Source organism: Stegodyphus dumicola, chromosome 7 (assembly GCF_044657685.1).
Source record: "Stegodyphus dumicola isolate Sdum_Otavi_A_Nest chromosome 7, ASM4465768v1".
NCBI classification, from domain to species: domain Eukaryota; kingdom Metazoa; phylum Arthropoda; class Arachnida; order Araneae; family Eresidae; genus Stegodyphus; species Stegodyphus dumicola.
The window spans coordinates 131,576,943-131,593,389 of NC_140774.1; the positions used below are offsets into that span (position 1 = coordinate 131,576,943).

The window sequence follows — 16,447 nt, forward strand, 5'->3', positions numbered from 1 at the left end:
GTAAGAAATTTTTAATACATTCAACAGCTTATTTCTTTCACAAGAATTTAACATAAATTTTCTTCTAACTAATGACTTAGAACTGAAAATTGCAATATTACTCTGATGTGCTTTCACAAAATATACAGTTCAGATTCTATCACACAAATCTGTAGCTAAACTTTAAACATAAATACACTGATGTGCTGTTTATTGACGGGAATGGATTTTTCCCATTATCATACAAAAGTAAAAATCTCGTTAGATGTATAAATGCAACACTTTGATTGTTTTAAAAACTCTTATGCACTGGCGTGCTATAAAATGCACTGATGTGCTACGTGTTAATGGGAAAATGTTTTCCCTAATATACCACAAAAGGAAAGTATCTTGTTAGATATACAAACCAAACACATTGAGTGTTTAAACTCGTATGCACTGACGTGCTACTTCTGCTTTGGGAATTGATTTCCCGAATAAGTAATATATAACTACATTATACTCTTCATGCCTAGAAATGAATATACTTCTTCAGAATTATTCAGTTTTGCTTTCTTCAAATATGAATTGCTCTCTTCTGAATTTTCGCCAACTCGCTCAACAGAATAATTTTTATCATTTGAATGATTATTTTCAGCCTTAGTAACACAATTTTTAGCTTTATGACCTGTTATATTACATTTTCGGCATGTTACTACTGGTTTGGGCAGCGGACAGTCCCTTGAGATGCGTCCAAAATTATTGCATCTGAAGCATTTTGGTTCACCCTTTTCATTACGTGTGACACCGTAGAGTTTTTTCTTTTCGTTGATTCTAGCAACTGGACCATCTTTAAAGGAGTTTCGTTTGTCGTAAGACCCTTCTTTACGCGGTTGTTTATTGTTGAAAGTTGACTTCAAGGTATCATAATCATCTAGTTTTTCAACTAAATCAATTGGTGAAATCAACTCAGACCATATGTCAATAAAATGTTCTTTTACTTCTGGAGACACTTTACGTTTTATCTGATCCGCTACAATAAGGTCGATAAGTTTCTCAAAAGTATCTACTTTAATTCCGCTTATCCATTCATTAAAGAAATTTCTTAACTCATACGCAAAATTCTTCCATGTGTTTCCTACACTCTTATTGTGCATAAAAAATTTTTGGAGAAATTTTTCAGGTGTCATCTTGTACCGTTTTAATAAGATCCTTTTAACTTCTTTATAATCGTTTGCAATTTCATCGGTTTCTCTGGCGATTAACTGAGCAATATCATACAGCAATAAGCCAAACAAATGAGTAACCCATGTATTTTATGGTATTTCAACTTGTTTAGCCAAACGTTCAAACATGATTAAATATAAACTGATATCATTCTCGTCAGGGTTAAATTTTTGCATCAAACGATGAAGCTCTAACTTTGGATTCATGTGCGTACCACTAGCATTTTCATTGGTGCCAGAATTTGTAGATCTACTTTCTGCTTCAATGCGTAGTTTTTGCAGTTCAAATTCCATTTCATACTTTCGTTTTCGTTCCTCATATTCTTCTTTTCGTCTACGTTCTTCAATTTCTTCTCGACGTTTTCGTTCTTCAATTTCTTCTTGACGTTTTCGTTCTTCAATTTCTTCTTTTTCCTTTCTTTCATTTATTATAATGTTTAACCATTCTTTGGCGCATTCTTCATCGTACTCTTTGCTAGCCAAAATTATCTTTTTCAAATCGCTCATTTTATGACTCTCATTTACATCTTCTCCCAATTCTTCAGCTAATATTCTTAAATCACATTTCTTTGCCTTACCGAAAATAGACATTTTCGTACTCATTAAAATGCAAATTATATATATATGCTATTATTATTAACTTCCAATTAGACAACTTAGTAGAACACAATTACTGGTATTTTATAAGTTTGTATGACGTTCTAAATGTATTTAAAAATTTAAAGAAATGAAAATAATAAACTCTCTTTCCAAAATGATAAAAAAAATAACAAAATTAAATTCTATACTGATTATGTTACATCAATTAATGCACATACCTTGAAATTCAAATTCTTTTCAATTTATTTACGTAATAGCAAATTCTTGTAGCTTTAGGCTTAGGTTTCAGAATAATCCCGCTTCTGATTTATGTTAGCTTCCTTTTGCAGTTAAATTAATCATTCATAAATTGGTTGTAAGAGACAAACAAACATTTATTTAAAGATAAATCTTAATAACTTACACGTAACGTATTCGTAAACGTACATAACATAACAGTCGTACTTACTGCTTCGTACCATTAAACATTTGAAGCGTACATCATCTGCAAGTATATTTTTAAAATTATAAATAGAACGACATCCTGAAATTAGCTGTTGCCATTTTCTCACTACATATTTTGTCTAATAACATTTAAATAATTTACAATCGTTCTTACACATTCTACCTGTTAAGTATTTATTTATTTTAATAGAAGTTAGCTCGTAGCTTTACGTAAATATAAACGACAGTTTATCAATATAATTTATGAGTGGCAACAATGTTTAGTTAATTGTTTCAGTTTATTGTTTTTATATAAAGAATATTCTTTAAAGTTATGTATTAGAATGCTGGATTCTCTCGACTTGTCTGGAAAACATATGATGTAAATAAAAACACATTTAGTTTGGGAATATTTGATGTGTAATGGTTCACACTGATGTGCAATGGTTCAGATACTAACTGTATAAGCCTTTGTTGATCCTGGTGTTCAAGTGACTTTTCGGATTACATCTTGCAGTGCGAATCTTTTCATCTAACGACGATGAACCAATATTACAAAACTACAGAAATACGGCAAGACCAAGAACATTGTGTATGACGAAAAAAAATATGATCCCCAGCATGTATGGTAAAAGATTGCAGTATCCATCTGCACAGGAGTTCCAATAATTCAATGCCTTTAGAGATATATATAATTTCAAGATCTGCCTGAGACAAAAAAAAGCAAATATGAAAAATCTATTAAAATAAAATACTTTCTGGAAATTTTTTCAACATTTAAAAATTTGAATAATTTCAGTATGTTTGTCAGTTTTATGTAATATGAGTATAGAATCGGGGGATTCCTTTTCGGTTTTCATTAATCATTCTTTTATTTCTCTTGCGATACTTAGAAATATTAAATAATTCATGCTTCTTGTGATTTAATGTAAAATATTTCATTTTATTTATTAGTGTTAAAATAAAGTTAATAGGTTTTATTTATCTTTAAAATTATTATTGTATGTGACGGGGTTAAATTTTGATTCTTACGTTTGATCAGTCCTTTCTTGATGTACCAATACTTCTTTAGATGATGATCTTATGAATTAAAGTGGTATTTCTTAAAATTCTTTTCCCTGTGTAAAGCGGTCAAGTTTCTCACAAATAAACTCTCACAAGATCGCTGGACTAACTACCTCAGATCTCTTTCTGCAGAGGATAACTCCTTATGGAAAGCAGTGAAGAGGTACAAAAAATGCTATAACGCCATTCCGCCCCTTCACGGCCCTCAACGGATCCATTACACCGGAACTGAGAAAGCAGAACTTTTAGCTCAGCATCTGGAATCTCAGTTCTGCATTAACAACATTTCAGACTCAGACACTGAACAGCTTATTGCTGACTTCCACTCCAATTTTACAACACAGCCATGCACAGACAACATTATCTCAGCCATGCCATCGGAGGTCTGTCTCTATATCATGCGAATTGCGAAAAGGAAGAGCCCTGGAGTAGACGGTGTCACAAATGAGATGATCAAGCACTTCCCTGTCAAGATAATACTCTACTTCACCAACTTCACCAAGTTAGTGAATATCATACTACGATGGCAATACTTCCCAACTTGTTGGAAAACTGCCAAGATTGTCCCTCTGCTAAAGCCCAACAAGCCTGCGACTGCTCCTGAGAGTTACCGACCAATCAGTTTGCTAAGCTCAATTAGCAAAATCGTGGAAGCAGTTATTCTACATAGACTAAACATCTTCCTGGATGAGCAGAAGATCCTCATACCCTATCAGTTTGGGTTCAGGCGTAAGCACTCGACAACGCATCAACTCTACAGAGTTGTTGAGTTAATAAGCAGTGGGATGCAACAACATCGTGTCACTGGTGGACTTTTCTTAGATGTCGCCAAAGCCTTCGATAGAGTATGGCTGGATGCCCTCATATACAAATTACACAAGCTGGGACTCCCAGGCTACATCACAAACATAATTAAATCCTACCTAACCGGTAGACACTTTGTCGTTCATGTTTCTGGTTCATTATCCACAAACCGGCCCATACGGGCTGGTGTTCCACAGGGATCCCTTCTGGGCCCTACCCTATTCAATATTTACGTGAACGACATCCCCACTACACACAACACAACACTAGCCATGTATGCAGACGACACAGCGATCCTTACGCAAAGTGCATTTGTTAGTTCAGCAATACAACAGCTACAACACCACATCCACTCGCTAGAGACTTGGCTGACCAAATGGAAAGTCAAAGTGAATGTCGACAAGACACATGCCATACTGTTTACTACTAAGAAGAATTTCCCGGCTCACCTGCAAATGTATGGTGTGGACATTCCCTGGGTCAAGCAGGTCCCTTATCTTGGGGTGATCCTCAGTAAATCTCTTACATGGAACCCACACGTTACACATATTCTCAGGAAGTTTCGAGCTAGTAAAGCTTCACTCTTCCCCTTAATTGCTCGAAACAGTGTTCTATCTATTGATAATAAGTTGCTCATTTACAAAACCATGTTGCGTCCAATTCTTAGTTATGCATGCCCCGTCTGGGCATACTCGTGCAAAAGTTTGAGAAGGCAGTTACAAGCTGCCCAAAACGGGGTATTGCGTATGATATGTAATGCCCCCTGGTACATTCGGAATAGCCAAATTCGTAAAGAGCTAAGAATAGAGGATCTTTGTGATTTTTATTGCCGCCTATCTAGGGCATTTTATGATAAACAGGAACTTCTGGACAATCCTGTGGTTGTTAACTATTGTTATGATACTAGGGACCCCAATTTCAGTAAGCGCCCAAGGGCGATCCTAAATGTTAGTAATGTGTAATTTTGTATATGTGTTATGCACATTGTTGCTCAAATTCTTTATTGTATATTGTTCTTTTTTTTTTTTTTTTTTTTTTTTTTTTTTTTTTTTTTACTAGTGGCACTAAGGCGTCGCACTTCGTATTTTGTTTCTCTTGTGTGTACATGTATTCTTCTGTGAAATAGTTGTTAAAAAATAGTTAATTATGTATGGATTAGTAATTAGGTACTTAAGGAAAAAATATGTATTTAACTATTAGCAATTATGAATTTAAACTCTTGCTCATTTAATTATTTAGCACATTCAGTTACATTTCTCATAATTCGAAACTTTTATCATGTTATTCGATGAGGGGTAGGGCTATGGCGCCCAGGCACCCTGGTGGTTAAGCACCGCAGTTCAACTTCTTCTTCTTTTCCCTGTTGCTGAAAACCGCAGTAATACTATAAGTCGAATTCCAGATTTTTTAATCTTGAAGCGTCAAGAAAGCTACCTTGACGCCGTTTGAGGCTAAACGTTCGTGCTATTGAAGGGAGGTACTTGATTATGACGTTTTCATGACGTAAGAGGGCACGCAAAATCGCAAGAGTGTCGCATATTCCAGTCGGTAGTTAATCGTTAGGAAGGGATCTGAAGAAGTTACGAGCAATCGTTGATACAGAAAGTCTTGTGTGCAGACTCTTAAAATGGCTGCTGATAATGGACAGAGAACAACAGAAGTTGTTCGGGGACAAGTATTTGAAGTTGGACCACGATACAGCTCATTATCGTATATCGGGGAAGGTGCATATGGAATGGTAGTGTAAGTAAATACAGGCTGCCCGTACTTCTTGTCATGTTGGCTTATTCTCGCTGCCAGAGGTTTCAGACTGTACCTGTTGAATTGTAAAAAATATGCATAATTTTAATATTTTTTGTTCTTTTTATGTTGCTTAAATTACAGCGCATAATGAAGTTGTGCAAATGCTTTAACATGCACTTTGCACGAACTAATTTTTGCATTAATCGGCTTCTTATACTCATCTGTCATTTGTTTCGCATACAACAAATTGAATTTCCATTCACTATTGCTTGCAGTAAGCGAAATTTAACTTGGAATTGCATATATCCTTTTGCATCCTGCAGTTAACGTATGCTTTTGGTTATGCAAATGCATTAAATAATTCGATGCACTAAACTTTCGCAGAATGCGTTGTAGCTATTTTTATGGCTTTAATTTTTGCAAACTTGTATAGACGTGTGGTGGAAATGTTAATTTTGTATATATTGAAACTGGGAATTTCAGTTCTTTTTTTGTTGTATGATTAGTGTGCATATTTCAGTGCATACATGAGTTGTGCTCTTCTGATGCTATTTCCTGTTGCTCATTTCATTCTTTAAATTTTATTACCAGACATTTTGCAGTAGATTTCGTATGGTAGTCAGTCAGCATTTCTTATCTTTCTTTACCTGGGTCATATCAATCAAGTAAACTTTAAATCTTAAATCAATTTGTTCTCCATTTCAGCCCATCTGTTGTATTTAGTTTATGGCATTCATTTTATCCTATGTATCTACTTTAGAAGTTGAGTTCTTAAATTCTAAAATGCTTATATTATCATGAAACTGTTTCTTAAAAAGAAATTTTGTTTATAAAAAGTAAAATGTATTGTTTGGAAGAGGTAAGTTACCTTAATCGTGTAATTGATATTTTTGTTTAATTTAAAAAAGAAAAAAGTGTTTGATTTGTATTATAAAGAGCACTTGAAGCATGAATCATTTTTAGGTTAAAATTGTTTGAATTTGCTAAATAAAGTTATTTATTGTATTTTACTAATATATATATTTTTTTCTGTCATAAGTAGTGTTTGCTTTTAGCTTTGACTATAGGTTTGATTAAATACCTGTTGTGTACCCAGAATCATGAAAAGCTGTTTCATACAAGTCCAGTGTTTTGTTAATAAGCTCAGTTTCTATTTTTAATTTGGGCATTCAGGATTTTAAATTAGCAGTTGCAGGTTGTGAAGTTTGATCTCTATTTGTTGTTCATTTTAATTTAAAAAGTAAACACCTTCCAAGAAAAGCTGCGAGTCTTTTATTAAAATAAATGGCAAATAAATGTACTGCATTTATCATAATTTTTATTTAATTATAAGATTGATGTTCTGGAAAGTTTATTCTTTGTAAAGAAAGTTTAAGAATTTGTTATAGTATGAAGTCGGTGTTTTCCTATACTATATTTATAATGGAATTACCACTTACTTCCAGGGAGAGAGAATTATACACCAAATCATTTTTTCAGCGAAACCATAAAAGAGCTTCTGTAAGTTTCGTATGTGGTTTCTGTAATCACTATTCATGTAAATAGACTGCTGAGTTTTCCAATTGACATGTCAGGTTTTATGGGAAAACATTGATCAGATAAAGATTAACCTTATCAGCATGTGTGTATCATCTCTTTCAATTACTTTGTCAATAGAGCATCAAGGAAATATTCTGCGATTCATGATGTATGCACACATAACCATGCATTTATATTTACAGGCTATTTAGACTATGCTATTGAACTGCAGCATATAGCATAGTCTTTAAAGAATAAATTATTCATATTCGTATTTTCTTTGCAATATTGCTAATATGTTTTCAAATAAGCAAAGAAGGTTGTAACCTTTTGCTTTTCATTATATTTTGTGGTACTTTTTGATTGCAGTTTTAATGATTTGTAGCTAGCTCTTTTTGAAGCTCTTATTTTATGCTTATTTCTACTTTTTTAAAACTATGTCATGTAATAATTTATTTTATGGTTATTTCTTTACTATAAAATATAGTTTTATGCAGTATAAAGATCCGGAATGGCGATTCCGGATTTAAGATATTTTCGGATTTTAGATCATGAGTTTAAATCTGGGAAGATGCCATGCAGCCCTGACAACACTAAAGCTTCACTCATGTGTTTAGGTCATATAGAAAAATACTAAACTCCTCTTACAATGACATGAGGACAGAAAGTGTGATCCTGGGCAATATCAGTCTGGCATATATATCCTGGGCAGTCATTGGCCTCTGAACCGCTACCTAGTCAGCTGGTACTTGAAAATGACATTCAGGAATCTTGGTTAAAAAACTGGCATTCATGGCACACTTGATTTAGTTAAGTATTATGTTTTCCATTTCTAAATTAATAAGGGAAGTTATTTTATGTATTTTTTGGCTGGTGGTTTCTGTCTGTGTATTATATCAGTAAATAATTTGTCATCAATTTCATTTTCTAATTAATGGGACTTTGATTATGTCACTCGGTTGCCGGTGCTTATTCTAATATCAACCCCTCTTGATCATGATTGACCTTTAAATTTTATGGACCATCAGTGAGTCAATACTGATTCTGTTGGGAATTCCTGACTTAGAAGGTGTTAACAAGTTTTTGCTCTGGAGCCTAGTAAGCAACAGATTTTTTTTTTTTTTTTTATATAATTAGAGATCTTTCTAGTATACCTCAGACAGACCATTCAGAATTGTTTAATACATTGTAGCTTGCTAATCTTTTTTGACACACCATTTCAGTGAAAGCTTACCATTTAATTCAGCAACAAGGTAGATGCATTTTTACCATGGCATTATCATACAAATTGTTTCATTCTAACAATCTGGTTGCGTTTTTACCAGCTAGAAGCTGTTTCTTCAATTTTACTTTCTGTAAAAGTGGAATTTCTAGCTCGACACCTGATACAAGTTTTTGATCTTTGCCTATAAGATTTTTTTTTTGGCTTTTGCTTATGACTTAGCTGCCAGTTCGCTTCCAGTTTTTCAACCCATCCACTAATGTCATAGTAGATCACAGAACTCCTGGTTTTTAACTTTTAGCCTTTATTTAAAAAAAGCATTGTGCAACAATAAAATTTATTGTATTAATGAAACATAGGTTTAACACTTAGCACAACAACCACTTGTATGTTTTCAAACTTTAGCTACCATACACCTTAAATTTTTACAAGCAGTGTTACCTTTTTTGTATGTGTTCTCTTTGTTCTATTTCAAATTCCTATGTTTTTATTAATAGCTAAATTGTTAATTTTTTTTAAAATCTTAATTCCAATTCTAAATTATACACTTGTGATATTCACTCTGCAGTGAAAGAAACTGTGATAAATTTCTTCCGGAATGTAGCTGCCACAAAATTGTTTTAAGGAACAATTGTTTTAATTCTATTTATTCTATAGCCAAGGAATTTCCAATAAATACAGGTTTGGGGAACCAAACTGGCCAATTTACTGGTTATAAAATGCGTATGTTAATTCAGATGTATTTGGACTGGGACTGCTTCTGGTCATTGTGTGTATCTGTCTAATATGGTTGAATAATGTTAATTTCCTTGGGGAGGTGGGAGAGGACCGACAAGGTTTGTAGAATGGGTAATTCTGACATGGGATGCAGTTTCTAGATCAGTTGGTACAATCTTTACAGATAGAGGGCCAAACAAATTGAGATCAAATTAATTTTTATGTGCCATGAATACCAAGACATGATAAATTATGCAAATATGTGAAGAAGCCCAGAGGTATAGGGTTGAGCAGTATCTATTGATAAGTAAGTCATAATAAATGAGTGTTTCTCTATCTGAGGTAAAAGTATACTTTTGGGTACCCCTTGGCAAAATTTGATTTTTTTTTTTTTTTTTTTTTTTTTTTTTTTTTTTTTTTTTGGCAGTGCATGGCTACCGAATTTGTGCAAGTCTTTGACTTGTTATTTTGGCTACACAAAGCCAAAGAACAAGACAAAGAATTGCACAAACTCAGTACTCGTGTACACATCAACCTATTTTCACTTAAAAAAAAATCCCAGATTTGCACAAAAATGGCATTGTGCACTCTCTTGACTTTGTCCATCTACACATTGACCTATTTTCACTTGAAAAAAATCAGAGAATTGCACAAATTAGGCTTTGCGCACACCCTTGAGTTTGTCCATGTACACTGATGTATTTTCACTTGAAAAGTCAAAGGAGCACCCAATTCTACAGAAGAGGCAAATAAAAAATACGTAATATCAATAAACTACATTTTAAACCAAACAATAAAATAACATAAAAAAGGATTATGCATTTAAGCATTACACAAAGCAAATTTCCACTTACATCTGTGGCACATTAAATTCTTTAACAGCGTCCCAAAACTTTCTAGAATTATCTGAACTAGAATCCGTATATCGGCGTCGGCACATAAATTCGCAAAAGTAAGAGTAAAAAAAAATCCTACATATTCCGGACTGTCCTGAAAATGGCTACTAAGTAAACCTTCATTTGCACACCAGTTAATTAATGAACTTTTCTCCTTTTGCTCTAAACGTACAGAAACTTCAAATTAATTTTACTACATTCAACCATTCTATCGTCTAAACAATGAAACAAGCAATGTATTTCCTAAACACAAACACCACAAAAGACTTTACTAAACATCCCATAATTCAAAATTTCTCGGAATAATGCAAACGATTATATCATAATAGGGTTTCCATAACATTTAACTACTCAGGTTACCATAAATGAAATTACAACTTGGCAGTAAACGAAACAACAACTTAGCGATAAATGAAACAACAACTTAGCGATAAATGAAACAACAACAGGGTGTACCCTAAAGTCAACTCTAACCCTATCTGGTACTGTGAATTGGTTTGTTGAACTTGGCAGTTTCATTCTAACGTCTGGAGTCATCATACATGCCATAATATAGTAATAAATACTCTCAATAATCCTTTGGTAGGTTTTCTAGAATTTTGGAAAAAAATGTTTTGTGGATATACTATGTAGTTTGTGCATTATATCATACATGGAGGTGTCTGTATTAGGTAACTGCACTCTGCATGTTTCTAATTTTCTGTTATGAAAAATTTAATACATTTGTCTTTGTGTAAAATCTGTTATTTGATATAGTAATGATAATTCTTAGTTAAACAATTAGTTGAGATTTATGAAACACAGACTACAGGGGTGCTGTAAACTAGTTCATTCATTTTCTTCACTGTATATTCAAAATTATTGCAATATGTGAAAATAGCCTAAAACTTGCCAGTTGTTCTGCGCACTCTTCAAATGTTCTGTATGTGTGCCCCGACTCGTATGACACATACCCAGGCAGTAAGTTGAACTCTTTCAAACACATTTTATAGCGTCATCCTGTCAATGGTAATCATTGCAGCATTGACCCATTCCCTGATCTCTTCTAATGTTTCTGGTAGTGGGAGTACAAAAACAAGGTCCTTAATGCACTATCAAAGGAAGAAGTCTGTAGGTATTAAATCAGGTGGCCTGGGGGGGCAAGGGAAGAAATTGAGGATATCCTCACCAACATGGCCAATCCAGCAATGCAAAAGCCAACAATATATATAAATGCTATTAAGTCGGTTGAATTTTGGTTAACAGACTTAAATGTTCCTATGAGGGGTGCCCTCATCCTGTTGGATGACACAATCCCTGGAATCAGCTGCAAGTTGCTGAAATAACTACAACTACAGCTTATCTTATCCAGGTAACTTGCACTAGTCTAAAGTGACCACACGTCCTGATTTTGGCGGAACAGTCCCGCTTCCTGCGTCCCGCTGATTTTTAAAAATGTGTCGCTTTTTAGAAAAATCTGCATTTCCTATTTTAAATATACTGTAAAAATATATTGCATATTATTTATTATTATAGTAAATATAAAAAAATAAAAAGTACATAAATTTAAAAAACACATAAAATGCATGCAGAGTAAACCAAATTAGGCAATGTAACGAATTAGATTTACTCGGTGGTGTTCGATCATTGTTGTTACGTCTCGTCATGGAATATGTATTGTTAACGGAGGAACAGCTAGCATTAGCTGAACGGCTATTTGCTTTCCACACCATAAACCACAATCAAAGTTTCAGATCAATTGGTTGTACGTCACAAATGATCAAAACATTGTACAACAAAAAATTTGCACGTGCAAGGACAAAAACCGAAGCAATTATTTGTAATGTTTTTTTGCAATATTCGTTTTCACAATTGCTGAAATAATTAGATAAATGCATATTTATGTCCATATATTATGATGTTAAACCACAAAGATTTAAAATTATTTCCCACAATTGTTAGACTTTTGATCCAGAAACAGGAATTAAAATTAGAATATTAGATTTTGTTTTATTGTCGGGTGAATTTTTTTCTTTTTAACCAATGACAGATTGTGAACAATTAGTTTTGTAACAGAGTCCATTAATGTATACTAAGGGGATTCGAACCCAGGCCCTTCAGTATCGCAGTCAGGCTCTACTAACCACTATATTGTCTGGGTGGCTGCCGGATGAAACTTCATAAATACATTTTTGATTAAATAAGTACTATATTAAAAAAGAATAATTTGAACGATAAAATTATTATCTATTGTGAGGCAATAATTTTATTGTTGACACTAATGCAAATTTTGGTGGAAAAGCTAGAAGAGGCATCAATAACGTTTTTTACAGAACTTAACGAACGTTTGAACCAAGAAATTATTAGAGTAGGTTTATACAATACTATTCAAACAGCATTTGACTTACTTAGTGAATGCTGAAAATATTATTTCATAAAATTTAATTACATTTATATATATACTCTGCATTTCGAAAGTTTGAAGGATCTTTGCGAAAGCCCAGATGTCGAATATAAAAGAATTATTGGTTACAGCAAAACACGATGGCTAGCTCTTTTACCAGCTGTAGAAAATATTTTAAAATATATGAACCATTAAAATAATTTTTTATCACAAGATAAATATCCAAGAATATTGCAGCTGTTTTTAGAAAATGACATCACAAATTGGTCTTCTGTTCATCCACAACCAAACTACATTATTTCACAATGCTGTGAAAATTATTGAAGAGGACAAAATTTCAATTATGGAAGTGTCAAATGAAATCAATGATTTAAAAAAACAAAATTGCAAGAAAGAATTGGTAATGATTACATTCCTTTAGTTATTCAAAAGGACATCACTAGGTTGGAAGAACAATGTGCCATATTAAACGACCTGATTTTCTGAAAGAAGTCAGAAATTTTTATAATAACTGCTTGGAATATCTTGAAGAACGGACAGTTCAATTCGAGGATATTAAAAACTTTCCTTGGATGACGTTAAAAAAATTTTTATGGGAATATGTATAAAAATATTTTTAATATATTAGTAACTATTTTCCAAAAAATAATATTTGCGAAAATGGTCTTTTTGATGAGGGGTCATTGGTAAAAAGATACGTTACTGATACGGTTGTCTACAAATGTGGAAACAGACAAAAAAATGGGCGGAGTTATTCCTTCATTTTAAACAGAATAATATTCCTTATGAAAATATTTTGAAAATTGTAGAACACGCGCTCTTCCTTCCAGGAACAAATGCAGCAACAGAACTACTTTTTTCTAGTATCAATAAAATATCGACAATTAAAAAAAAAACACAGTTGAACATTAAAACTTTAAAATCTGTATTAAGCCTAAAATATAATTTGACCAATTCATGTGAGAAATTTCACAACATTTTAATAAATGATTCGAATGTATTGTAAAGTATTCACTCGGATAAAAATATAACCATGAAAGAAAATCATAATTTTTTAAAATAAAAAATATTAAATTATTTTAAAAACATAATATTCAAATTGTTTTTCAAATATTTTTATAGTTAATAATATATTTTTGTATATTTCTAGACAAGTATATGAATGTTTATAATAAAATATATTTTTTGAATTATTGGTCTGCTTTTATAACTAAATATAATTCTCATTTCATTCCATTTGTCCTGCTTTATCTCAATGAAAATGTGGTCACTTTATACTAGTCACAATATTGGGAATACAAACTTGACGAGTTTGAAGTTATTTTCAAGTATCACTCATATTTGTCTGTGTAATGCTTTTGAATATATAACATTTGAAAACAAATGAATGAACCTTTTATAGTAGTCCTGTATTTGTCTAATTATAATATTCAGTACTCATGGAAAATGCCATCGACCATTTTTGCATATGAAAGAAAACATGCCAAACTACGTGATTTTTTGCCAAAAATGGAAAAGTCTTCTTTAAACACGCTGGGTTTGGTGAAACCTTGATTACACGTGTTATTATTCTTGAGTAAAGACTCCTTTTTTTCTTCTATGGTGCATTTTTGAGGAAAAAAATGATTAAAATTTAGGACCTACCTACTACAGAGGAGCATGTTGTTGAATATTTCCAAAGTTATGGAATCTTACCGGCCTAAAAAAAATGTGTTAATGGCCACGAAATGGCACCCAGCGAAAATAATTCTTTTATCTCCTTAATAAAACATAATGGAAATTTTTAATGAAAAGTTAAATATAAATAAATGATAATATAATAAATTTGAAAGAAAAATAAGAATAGAATGTTTTTTATTGTATTTAGTAAATAGGTTTTTTTGGTTTGGCGTCACCTCTTGTGGTCGACAGGATTTTCTGTAAGTACCGAATATTCTTAGCTGAATTATTTTGTAAGTAGTTGTTAGTTACATGTATGTGGTACTTTATTAATGCTACTGCTAATGTTACAAATTAATGTTATTCATTTAATGACACTTCTGGCATTTTTCTGGACTTGAGAGTTATTTAACCATTTTTGCCTACTATTGTCCTTGTAATTTTTATATAGATTAACTCTTGAGTGCTGACATTATATTATCTTTAATGGTGAAACAGAGCTTTTAATATAAAATTTCCAGTTTTAAACACAGTGAATCTTTTACTCATGTTTTATCTCAAACTGGGAGCTTTGGTTGTAACAAAGGGAAGTAATCTGATAAGTGTATTTCCTTTTCCCATGTAGTAGATACTGCCTAGCTATATTTTGGAATAATGGTTCAAATAATGATTAAAACAGCAAAAATAAATAAATTGCACAACTTCCATTTCATTTTTAAGTAAATCTTGGTGATGTATGAAGAAAATAAAAAAAATAAGTACATGGAAGAATTGAATACATCAGCTCATGCTTAAAAAAAGGTGCAGAAAGTTAAAAACTGCGGTTCAACTTGGAGGCAGACATTTGACACCAACTGAAGTTCTCAATTTGAGATAAAACACAAGTACCAAAGATTTTGCCAAATTAAATTTCTTATATATCAGTAGTTTGTTTATATTTGTTATTAAAAGCATTATCTTCATGGAAATGTCACAATATTACCAACGAAAAATTCTGATTGCCTCTTAGCTGAGTGATGATCAAGTTCAAAAACATTTCTAGACCTTCTCACACAGGTTAGTTGTTGAAGGCTTACTAGTATAAAACTTTCTTGCTTTTCTTATGTAACATTGATCACAAAAGGAAGTAGCCTTCAAGTGCTTTGTCATAAAATAACTAGTAACTAAATTTTAATTACATTATTAAATGACAAATTTTAACTTTATAAAAATAAGGTTTTTTTTTTTTTTATTTTTTTTTTTATTTGATATATTTATTTTAGTTGTAGTTTTGATTGTGAATGAATTTCTATTTAAAAAAAAAAATATTTGCTGAAAGTTGGGTAATTAAAATTTCTTTTTCAGTTCTGCTGTGGATAATGTAACTAAAGAAAAAGTAGCAATAAAGAAAATTTCACCTTTTGAGCATCAAACATATTGTCAAAGAACTTTGAGAGAAATAAAGATTCTCACAAGGTTTAAACATGAAAATGTATGTACTTTAAAACTATGTTTTCAGTTTAGTGCTACTTCTAATAATTATGTGAAAATATGAATTTATTTGCAGATTAAAGAAGAGAAAATAAGGGTTTTTAAGGCATCAGTTGCACTTGTATAATTCTGTATTCCAGATGGGTTAAGGATAACAAATAATTTTTTCATTGTGAGATGTAAATTTGAAAGTGCCATTGCGTCACCTATGTAGTCATAGTTTTTTTTTTCTTTCTCTATCTAATTATCAGGTTTTCTACTAATCACTTCTAATTATCAGCTTTAAAAATTTCTGGCATTTTAAGAGTCAAAATTTTCAGCCAGTGGTTTTTTTTTTTTTTTTTTTTTTTTTTTTGACCACTTCATAAGGGCTAAATTTTTTCTTTGCAAACAAGTATTAAAGGATCTGTAAAGGTAAGGCAAGGTCAAGTGAAGTGAGTATGGAGAAGAGAAGTTTTTCCATCCAAGTTCCTTATTTTTTTTTGCCGAGTGATCCTTGCAGCTCCCGATTCCGTGCTACCATATTGCAAGGTAAATACCATTTCTGTTCATCACAATAGAATGTTTCATTGTGGTGGCAACTTTCAGTCAGTATAATTCACCACAACAAAAATCTGCAGTAATATCTTTCCCGATATCAAGTAGCTCAAATTGAACATCATGAATGTTTCGCCAAATACACATGACCATGTACATGTACCTTGAGCTGCCATAGATATCAGATTTTGAAATTTTATTAGTTCTGCAGCAGAAAACCATTGTT

The 16,447-nt window shown here is 32.2% G+C and overlaps 1 protein-coding gene across 4 annotated transcripts in view; it reads left to right on the top strand.

Moving 5' to 3' along the window:
- Positions 1–5,481: 5,481 nt before the first annotated feature.
- rl (Mitogen-activated protein kinase rl) overlaps positions 5,482–16,447 on the top strand; it is a 105,247-nt gene continuing 94,281 nt past the window's right edge. For 2 of the 4 annotated variants that reach the window (XM_085820814.1, XM_085820816.1), the window contains exons 1-2: positions 5,482–5,819; positions 15,559–15,685. In XM_085820814.1, coding sequence (XP_085676940.1) covers positions 5,704–5,819; positions 15,559–15,685 — 243 coding nt within the window. In that variant the 5' untranslated portion in view covers positions 5,482–5,703. The remainder of the gene's footprint in view (positions 5,820–15,558; positions 15,686–16,447) is intronic. The other 2 variants (XM_085820813.1, XM_085820815.1) reach the window with 1 other exon arrangement.